Consider the following 10,603-nt stretch of genomic DNA (forward strand, 5'->3'; position numbering starts at 1 on the left):
CCCCCCCCCCCTCCCCTTGTGTATATCATCAGAGAGGGAAAGCATAAAAGTAGCAGTGAGCACCACACACAGGCTGCCATCCACAGCTTGCTCCAAGAATTACTGATTGCATTGAAAGACATTGTGCCATCCAGTGCAGTTGTAAAGTATTCTAATTCTCCCATTGTATTGTATATTGCTGTACTGTAAAGGTGATGAAGGTGAACTGTAACCTGCAGGAGGAGAGCATCCTGTACGTGAATGACTACTCGGACGGCCCCACCACCTTCGCCCAGCTGGAGGAGTACCGGGACGAGCGCGGCCATGAGATGTACGTCCTCAACAGGGCCAAGCCCGTGCTGCCACCTGCCCCCCCCACAGCTGTCTCCACCACTAACTTGGGCTGCTCGGCTCCATCTGACACCTCCAGCCACACCCTGTCCTCGGGGCTAGGCCAGACCACCAGCCCCACTCTGGCCCCCAATAAAAAGCTGCAGCAGGAGGGCGACATACGGACCATGAGGAGAATGGCGGGGGAGGGAGGGGAAGCGGAGCCCGTGATTACTTCCGAGGCAGAAGGGATGTTTCTTAATCACACAGGTCTGTTCATGGACTCTCAGATCGCCTACGAGATCCACTGCTGAAGCGGAGAGAATCCACTGCAACGCAGAGGCTTTGTGTGTAAATCTTTTTTAATACTCCTCCACAGTGACAGACTCGTATTGGAGAAGGGTTACATAAATGCCCTACAGTCAAAGACCCGTTCAACTGGGCTCAGGTAGAAGCTGAGCCGCACACAACAGAATCGTCCTGTACATGAACTTCTGGCTCAGCATTTATCACACCAGAAAGCTTTCAGCATCATTGCAACACATGTCCCCTCGAGAACTCTGAAAAGTTTGCAGGGTGAGTCTAACAAAAGGGGGACATCATGGAATCTTCCATTTCATGAGCATGTAGGAACCGAAGTGTGTTTTACAACTGTAGTTGTTAATGTCTGGACAGGCTGTTGAGCATCTGAAGGCAGTACAGTGGAGGTGGGACAGCAACTGCTGAATTTTGTAATTATTTATTCAAATGTTTGGGGAATGGGTTAAATCACCACCATGATGGAACTTTTTTTTTTTTTTTATCTAAGTGTTAATCTCAAAATCATGAAACTGTTAACACATCGGGACTGTTGCAGTGGCAGAAAGGATTCAGCACAGTCAACAGCACAGAATATAGTCCAACACCTGAAAAAGACAAGAAACTGTAGAAAGAAATAGAATGTAAATATTAAAAGTGAGGCCAACATAAATTGTTGGCATGACTACATATTGCAGTGGCTCTGTGAGCTCAACATTTTGCAAATTAAAGCTGGAGTGCAGAACGTCTGTGTCCTTCCTCTGGCAGTGAGAGTACCTGCCTGTTAGGGTATTGGGTAGTACAGGTAAACTGTACCAGTACCGTGTAACCAATCAGAGAGCCCGAATCAGCAGGTGAAGAACGATGGAGTACCTGCTTTGATCCGCGGGATCAGACTTTGCTCCTCATGTGTAGGCAGCCAAGCGCTCCGCAAATAACCATGACAATGCTTCTGTGCACCACTTCCCATACAACTGGTTTCTTTACAGCCTAGTAAAGACTAAAGGTAATGTTACCTGATACATCCAGTCAGTACAGATACACTGCGTTGGCATTTTCAGTTTTACATACAGAAACACACTGCAAATACAGAAACACACTACAAATACAGATACACACTGCAAATTATAGAAACACACTGGAAATACTAAAACACACTGCAAATACAGAAATACACTGCACATACAGAAACACACTGCACATACAGAAACACACTGCAAATACAGAAACACACTGCAAATACAGAAACACACTGAACATACTAAAAGACACTGAAAATACAGAAACACACTGCAAATTACAGAAACACACTGCAAACACAGAAACACACTGCAAATACAGAAACACAACGCACATACTGTATAGAAACACACTGCAAATACAGAAACACACTGCACATACTGTATAGAAACACACTGCAAATACAGAAACACACTGCAAATTACAGAAACACACTGAACATACTAAAAGACACTGAAAATACAGAAACACACTGCAAATTACAGAAACACACTGCAAATACAGAAACACACTGCAAATACAGAAACACACTGCACATACATACACAAAAAATACAGGAAACACACAAAATGGTTGTAATCAAACTGGTGAAGGTGTTTAATTTTATTTGCAGTGCTCTCAGTGCCGCCGTAGGACACTCAGCAACATGATCTGATTTCTTTTTTGTCAAGATGATTAAACTTAATTCACTTAAAATGAAGGCTTGAAGAATGGAAGACAAATGAATGCCTAATGAGGTATATCTGACTCAACTGCCATAACAAATCAATGTGAGTGCATGGATTTTTTTTTCCAATAAAAAGGCTACATCGGGCATATGTTTCATTCAAAATCACAAACGCTGAGCATATTTATATTCTAAATGTCGCCCTTCCCTTAAGTACCAGGTTAGCTTTTGTCAGAATCCTGAATGATGACTCAACCTTACTAGAATTGTTTTATTTTCTCAAATTATACCAGGGAAATGGTTGTCAAGTAGTATAATATACGGTATATGCATATATGCACACATTGTTTTAATTAAACTGGGCGCATATACCATATTTAACTAAAATATATTTCTTTTCCTTTGTATTTTAATCCCATTTCAGACAGCCTATGACAAAAGTGTGCAAAGTTCAGATAGGAGATAGTCCATTTTTTTGTGTGTGTATGTGACATTTTCCCATTATTAAACCAATTATACAAAGAAAAGAAAACCTTTGTCCATCTCATTGTCCTAAGAAGGATGTCATTTTTCATTCATATGGTTCCTTTGCTCAGTTTTCCTCCTTAAATAATATCTGGTGTCCATCCAGGATATTTTTGTGTATAAACATTCCACATCAATCACAAGGATATCAATATCCTGTTACTGTCGGACGAGGACATTTTTAAAATGAACAGCATCGGATGTTGCAGTCCTTTGTTACATGATAATAAATTAGCAACTATCAGACTTAAGGAATGATTGACTGCATGGTACGGCTCGGTTTTCAAATAGCACAAGTTGTGGTCCTTTTTCTGGTATCACCTCGGTCGAGGTTCCAAGTGGTCTAAACTAGAAGGTGGAGTTCACCGCAGACAACTGATTGGTCAGAGAGAACCGTCACTGGCACCACACATGACAAATACACAAGAATGTCTACAGACCTGATTTATAAGAGCAGACCTCGGGGATTCAGGGAGTTTGTTCCACAGGTGAGGGGCAGAAGAACTAAATGCTGCTACACTTTGTTTGGGCCTAACTCTGGGACCACACAACAGACCTGTCCCAGAAGACCTGAGGGGTCCTCAGCTTCATAGGGAACTCTGGCATGTAATTTGGTCCATGGCCATTCTGTGAGGTGATTGATTCTGTAGAGAAACAGATGTCAGTTATGGCTCATATTTAAGGAAGGAAGGAAGCAAATGTTGGGCATGCTGGTTATAGAGCATTTCACACTGAAATACTCAGCAAAATGGGTCATTTCAGACATTGCTCTGAAGAACTTTGATTAAAAAGTTGATTGGTTCTCGGGGGCGCAGACCCCCATGCACTGAATTCAAGCCACAGTACACAGTGAAGACAGTAAAGCCCGCTGTAATGGGGATTTTTCTTATACTGTGGTGTTGGGCCCATTTATCGCATACCAGGGATCATGGATTCATTTCAATACATCCAAATACCATGTGTATGTCGTGTAGGTACAGGGATTGACCCTGGATCTTTTCTGTTATTTGACATTTTCAAACGTACTTCAAACTGTTCTTCATAGTAGCGTGGGTCTCTGCCGATGTCTGAGCAACACTGCTGTCTGCTGGCGATTGCTACTTCTTTAATTAGGCCAAAACACAAATTAATAAGAGGAAGATAAAACTTACACTGTGACAAGTATCATTCTACTCTGAGCAGCTTTTCTCGCACTGACCAATCACAGGACACCTATATGAGTCCATGGAGGTACTCTGGGGGTTGGTGACAGTGGTGTCAGTGTCTTTTGACCACGGTTATTACCCAACCTTTGCCAAGTACATTGTTTTTGTCAAAAATGAACTTTGAAACTCAACATAACCAGGTCTTTTAGTTACATTCGCAAAACCTTAACCATAAACGTAGCAGATGAGAAGAAAAATAGAAAGTAGTAGTGAATAGAAAATATGGGTCCTTTTGAAAGACACTAACAAGTGACTGATTTGTCATTTAGGCGTGAAGGCTTTTTGTTTGGACCTGCTTATCCTTGTCCTACTTATAACTTTCCTAAAGATATATTTGTGTGTAAAGATCCAGCTTAATATTAGTTTTGGCCTAAGGTTTGCACACAAAATCAAATGTTTAACAAAATGGACGACGACAAGGCAGTCGCCAAAATCAACATCAAAGTCCTCAAAGGATGCCATGGGTCCATGTCCCAGAAGATCAGTCTGGTTCACTATCAGCTGCATTTAACCCTCCAGCACTCTTTAGTCAGCGTTTTTCAAAGTCTGCCTAGAGTTCCTGCCTGTCTCAATAAACATCTAATGTAAAGTGTTGTATTCCTTCAGGTTAAACACAAACACAGTGTCTTTATAGCTGCAGACATGCTGGCTGATGTTTTCTGTGTACATGTGCCTAATCTGTAACCACTTACCCAGAAAAACTGACCAGGGTTTCCTGCTTGCATGCTCATTCCAAAAAACAAAAGAACTAATGTATATGAGCATGTGCCACCGCTAGAGTGTGTTTGTGTAGTTTGTGTGTAGTGCGAACACTGGCTACATGCCATCAACTTGATAAGATTCCACTGTTATGTAATACCTAAAAGGACAGTGGAATTCTGTGCAATTTCATACAGTGCAATGTTTAAAATGTAGCCATTTCATTTCATTACTGTGCAATATTTATTTTTTTAATATTTAGTATTTAACCATTTCATTTCCTTACAGTGAAATATTTATTTATTTGTTGTTAATACTTAACTTATTTTCACAATATATTGTATGTGAAAATATTATATGTACTGTATATAGTTGCTCTCAGGACTCAGGACTGTGCACCAGGTCCCCCCCCCTTTTTCTCTACACTACCTATACTTTGTATTTTTATATTTCCTGTCAACACTGTAAAGGGATTGCTTCAATCTCATTGCCCAGGTACTGCACTTGTGAATAATGACAATAAAGGCATTCTATTTTATTCTACTGTATAGTCCTGGAAGCCCATCGTAGCCTCCTGTGCTGCTCCGTAGGGGTGCGTCAATTGCAACGTTTAGTCCCATCCAATTAGCTTTAATTCGGTATTGATGAGGCGAAGAATAATAACGGTAACTCCACTGAAATTACTTGAAACGAAAGTAACGAGCCAATTAAGTAAAATGTAAGGAGACAAAGTAAAAAGTCGGCAGAAAAAATAAATAGTAAAGTAAAAATGACTGAAAAATCGACTTGAGTATTTGTACTTTGAAGTATTTGTACTTCGTTGCTGCCCATCTCTGTTTACACTTCTGTCACACTTCTATAGTCTGTTATTAGAAAGAACAACACAAGAGAAATGGTTTAGAAAGATATTGAACATATGTACAGTTTTCTAAGAGTTATACATTTGTTCAATTAGAATGTACTATGAGCAACTTTAAATGTTGATACCTGCCCAAGCATGGAGGACAAAGAATTTCCCATGGATTTTAAACAAATTAAAATATCCTACATTTTCTTTTATCAAGCTTGCTGTTTGTATAGTGCCAGAAAACATTTGACAGGATAAAAAGTGTGTTTCAGTGGAAAATCAGATGCACTGCTCTGGTTAAAGTCTCTGTTTGTTCTTTACTTTGGCTTAACTCTCTGTCTTCATGCTACGCCTCTTCAGTCTCTTACAACATGTATACTTTATCCCACCTCTTGTCCCTCTCTGGTGTGTTAACCTGTCCTTGTCTATATAACCCTGTCCCCATCCTCTTGCTCTCCAGTCTGCACCATGAAGGGATTTCACATCGTGGTGCTGCTGTCCTCGGCCGTCCTGCTGGTCAGCGCTGCTCCGGCTCTGGAGCTGGTGACATGCAGCGAGGACGGTGGACCTGCGGCTGCGCGGCTGGCTATGCATCGCATTAACGAGAACCATGACCACGGCTACAAGTTCAGACTCAAAACAATCCAAAGCCATAAAATGGACAAGGTATGGGAATCAGAAAAGAGCAGTGACTCAGCACATTTTATCTGCTAATTAGTCCAACTGAGTATTTCCATTTTTGGAAGACTTTATTCGTGTTGTTATAATGTCCGTATTATGAAAAACAAAATCACTTTTTCTCAGATTTGGGGTGTTATTTTGTGTCTCTGGTGCTTCCGTACGCGTACAAACTTGAAAAAAAAACTACCCATGCTGTTTTGAGTGAAATCCGGTTTCTGAATGTCCTCCGGGTGAGCTGTTCAAAATCTGCACGGCTTTCTACGTCACCAGCCGAGATGAGGTGGCTAACTGTAGCATACTAGCTCGTTCTCAATGAACAACTGCTACAAAAAAAGCTGCTACAACACCCACACAGGGAGGGGTGGGGAAATTAAAACAGGTTAATCATAACGCCCCAATAATTATGATTGGACTCTTACTCTGTTGTTTGCAGGTGGACGGAGGCTGTAACCTTGAGCTGCAGCTGAACCTTCTGGAGACAGTGTGCTACAACATCGACCCCAAACCCTTTGAGGACTGTCTGATCCGTGGAGAGGCTGAGCGGGTAAATGCTAAACAAGCAAATCCAGGTCCTTTAAAAAGTCAGAGTCCATGACTTAAGTTGTTATACGCTGCTGGCATGATCAAACTGAGCTTTATCGAAGAAAAAAGTGGATACATACGTGAGGAATCAGCAGACAGAATGGGGAGACACTATGCTAACAATAAGTCCACCGTTACGTGTTTTAGTTTAACTTACAGACATATAGTTAGCCTAAAACTGACATTGGGATATTTGACTTGGTAGGATTATTTTAGATTAGATTAGATTAGTGTCAGGATCCCCCACTCTCACCATTGTCCCTGCTCATTCCTCACATCTTTTTCCACTTTTGTCTTCATAAAAGCTATGAATTGTTTGGGTCAGCGGTTTATTAAAAAGTTCTGTGTTCTTTACATTGTTAGTATTGCATCCCACCACACAACAGTTGTTCGGCCTGTTTCTGTTTGTTAGCAGACAGAATTGCACGGAATAGAAGTCAATAGAGAGTGGGGAGTTGTTTGGCGTTCAGTGTATGATGCAATGTGCTCTGTCTCTATCAGCCCTTTGTCACAGTCATCCACAGCCAGATGGTGGACAAACATGATCTTGACATCTTGTCTGTAATGGAGAAGAAGTGAGGTAACTACAGTGAAATGTTGTCTGTCTCTGTTTCTCTGTAGGCGGTGATGGCTAACTGCACCGTACAGTTCAGCGTTAGAAATAATGACGCCAACCTCACCAAGTATGAGTGTGACACGCGACAAGGTGGGCTTCTTGGTCATGTATGAGACACTTTTGCAGAAACACTGAACCTTGGATGGGGTTATTCTTTTTGTCACATCCAGTGTACCTCTTTACAAATATTCATTTCTACGATATCTGGGGTTAGTGAAAGATGTTTACTGATGACCTGGGGAGGACTGCAGACAAAGTATGATATGATTGCAGCAGAGGTCCAACCTAAAATCTGAACCCTGTGCTGACAGTTACCTCCCAGCCAATTTAATTAGATAGAGCAATACCTCGGTCTAACAGAGATCTTCATCAGCCACGGTCAAAAATATGGTTGAAGCAGCCAATGACATACTTGGATGTTTTGTTAGATGGAGGTTAAGAGCAAATCAAGATGCAAATCAAGAGCAACTAGATAAAAAGAGCAAATTTTGATGTATATGTATGATATGTTCTGGTGTATAGTGAGTGGTGTACAGTGAGAACAATGTTCTGTACAGGGAAGTCCTGATTTAAATAATTATCATAAAACTGTGAAAGCATTACCGAGCAGGCTCTCTCATAACAAGAACTGTGTGTGTGTGTGTGTGTGTGTGTGTGTGTAGTAAAAACCAACCAGGACATGGTGATGCTTTGCCCTGACTGTCCCATGCTGGTCCCACTGAACAACATTGGCGGTCTCAAGTCTGTTAAAGAAGCTGTGAGCAAATTCAACCAGAACACCACCAACCAGCACTACTACATCCTGAAGGAAGTGGGACGGATCAGAGTTGGGGTAGAGTCTCACTCACACCCACACTTCTGTTTTTTTGTGTCATTATATAACAGAGAGATGGGTTCTATTACGGGTTGTATTAGGGCTGTCAACCAAGAAATTCGAGTTAGGGTCAAATGATGAAATGATTACTTTGCATGAAAAAAAACTACACAGCCCTAGTTTGTATAAATGTTTGTGAATAAATGCTGCTCAGTAATGTCTGTAACGTTGCATCTCACCTTCTCTTTCTCATCCTGGCTTAGCACGTGCTCGGTTCAGGAATGTACTACTACACTGAATTTGCCCTGGTGGAGACTCACTGTCCAATGGGAAGCAGAATCAATCCTGAGGCATGCCAACCCCTCTGCCCTGACAGAGCTGTAAGTATATACACACACACACACACACACACACACACACACACACACACACACACACACACACACACACTTTGGAAAAATTCACAACCACATTTTGAAATGTTATGTACTGAATTTAAAAGAGACCGTATATAAGTTGAGTTTTACTTTCATGGGGAGATTTGATGAATTCTCTTGGTCTCTTAAGCCTCATTTTATCCTCGCCGGGCCACCGTGGCGCGGGTCTCTGTAGATGATGCACAAACTATGAACATGAACGGACATATTCATGCTTAAGGCATCGATCATTACAGACACCAGGGGGCCTAAAAGACAAAATAGTCTGTGAATAAGCAAGAAGTAGTAGAGAACTATTTGATTGGATTTATATCTAGATAAAGACGATAAAACAGTAATACAAAGGATAACTTGCTACAGTAAAATACTTATTTCCAGCACGGTCCTTGGTGTTACACACAGGAAACTAGAGACAACAAACAGACATCAGACTTAGTCATCACTTATAACAAAATACATAACACAGAAATGCTGTAAAAACTATTCAATTTATCACTAAATATTCACCTTGTTACATAAAAGCTGTTGTTTTGTAAGTTTTGTAGCATTAGGCAAACTAGTCCATGCCTTAAAACCAGTGTAAAAGAAAGAATTTTCAATTGCATTATTAGCTCTAGGAACTATGCAGGAGCGGATGCTGGCCCTAACGCACGTTGCCTGGCAACAGCAGGAAACACGTTCATGATAAACACTGCTGTACCATCATCAATCTCCAAATCTAAACTTCTGTCTGCCTCTAACACTGTTAAGAACATTCTTCCCATGAGGACGTTTTTTTTAGCTTTGACAAATGAGATTGTGGGTTTTTCCACACAAAGCAAAATGCTTCTTTTCTCCGTGTGGCGTCTCTCTCGGACCACTTATCTGAGGCTGTTTGACTCTCTGTGATCTGTAAATCAAGAATCACACAGATGTTGGTAGAGGCGAAGCTGCTCGGCCAGTCTTCCAAGCCGAACATATTGAAATTAAAAGCACAGACTCGCGGAGCTGTGTGTATGCCAGCCGGAGAAAGATCAGAGCTTTCACATGTGATACATGCCATAGACCATCTTTGAACAGAGACAGAGGGGACCATCTCCCGACATTATCATGTCACCTATACTTTTGTCATGTGACCTCGCCATCAGCTGATGAAGATCATGACGTGTGGTTGAAATCTCGGGAAAAAACTAGAAAGTGGACCTTGAGTTTTTTTTGTCGAAGTTCTATTCACAATTTCACAAATAAACTTTAACAATTACGTTTTTTTCTTGCAGGATCCGGGACTCATACTACCTGTACAGTAGTATGAGTCCTGGATCAAAGCTGGGCAGTCCATTGTTTTGAAGGACAGGTAATAATACAACTGATTGTGATGTTGAGCTCATCGTTTCTCTCTATCCTCTCTTCAAAGCATCACGCTTTCTGCCAATCATCTTACTCCAATGCAACTGGAGTCAAGTCAGTTGCGTGTGAATTCTATCCCCCATCGGTAAGTCCACATCCTAAACATATGCGTTCACATAATCTACTTCATGCTGAGACTGATGTAGTTGTCTTTCCAAAACTCCAGTTCTTCTTTTGGAATATCTTGCTATACTTTACATTGTTTATAAGTCCTGTACCCATATTTTCAAAATGTGCAGATAAATACAGATATATTATGAAGAAATACACTTCAACTAACTATGTTGGATCTGTTCTGAACAGAACACGACTGCCCTAGGTCCTGGTGAGAAAGAGCCCTTATGCAGGTATCATGGGGGCGGCCATCCTCCCGGTGTAGGCGGTGCAACACCTCCCCTTGGATGCCTATGGCCTCCCCATGGTGGCTATGGCCATCCCCCCCATGTTGGACATGGCCCCCCACCCCCCGGTTCCGATCCCCGTACACACAGTCCCTCTATCCGTCCTCCCCCTGGTGG

General features: G+C 41.6%; 2 protein-coding genes across 7 annotated transcripts in view; both read left to right on the top strand.

Annotated features, from left to right (window-relative positions):
* LOC117949965 (leucine-rich repeat-containing protein 24-like) overlaps positions 1-1,658 on the top strand; it is a 9,767-nt gene extending 8,109 nt beyond the window's left edge. For 3 of the 5 annotated variants that reach the window (XM_034880584.1, XM_034880582.1, XM_034880586.1), the window contains one exon: positions 192-1,658. In XM_034880584.1, coding sequence (XP_034736475.1) covers positions 192-623 — 432 coding nt within the window. In that variant the 3' untranslated portion in view covers positions 624-1,658. The remainder of the gene's footprint in view (positions 1-191) is intronic. The other 2 variants (XM_034880583.1, XM_034880587.1) reach the window with 1 other exon arrangement.
* Positions 1,659-5,987: 4,329 nt separating this feature from the next.
* The window catches only part of ahsg1 (alpha-2-HS-glycoprotein 1), a 5,113-nt gene continuing 497 nt past the window's right edge, over positions 5,988-10,603 (top strand). The window contains exons 1-7 of one of the 2 annotated variants that reach the window (XM_034880606.1): positions 5,988-6,235; positions 6,684-6,794; positions 7,454-7,538; positions 8,111-8,280; positions 8,526-8,642; positions 10,093-10,170; positions 10,389-10,544. In XM_034880606.1, the coding sequence (XP_034736497.1) occupies positions 6,038-6,235; positions 6,684-6,794; positions 7,454-7,538; positions 8,111-8,280; positions 8,526-8,642; positions 10,093-10,170; positions 10,389-10,544 (915 nt within the window). In that variant the 5' untranslated portion in view covers positions 5,988-6,037. The remainder of the gene's footprint in view (positions 6,236-6,683; positions 6,795-7,453; positions 7,539-8,110; positions 8,281-8,525; positions 8,643-10,092; positions 10,171-10,388; positions 10,545-10,603) is intronic. The other variant, XM_034880607.1, reaches the window with a different exon arrangement.

This window comes from Etheostoma cragini, chromosome 9 (assembly GCF_013103735.1).
Source record: "Etheostoma cragini isolate CJK2018 chromosome 9, CSU_Ecrag_1.0, whole genome shotgun sequence".
Classification (NCBI taxonomy): Eukaryota; Metazoa; Chordata; class Actinopteri; order Perciformes; family Percidae; genus Etheostoma; species Etheostoma cragini.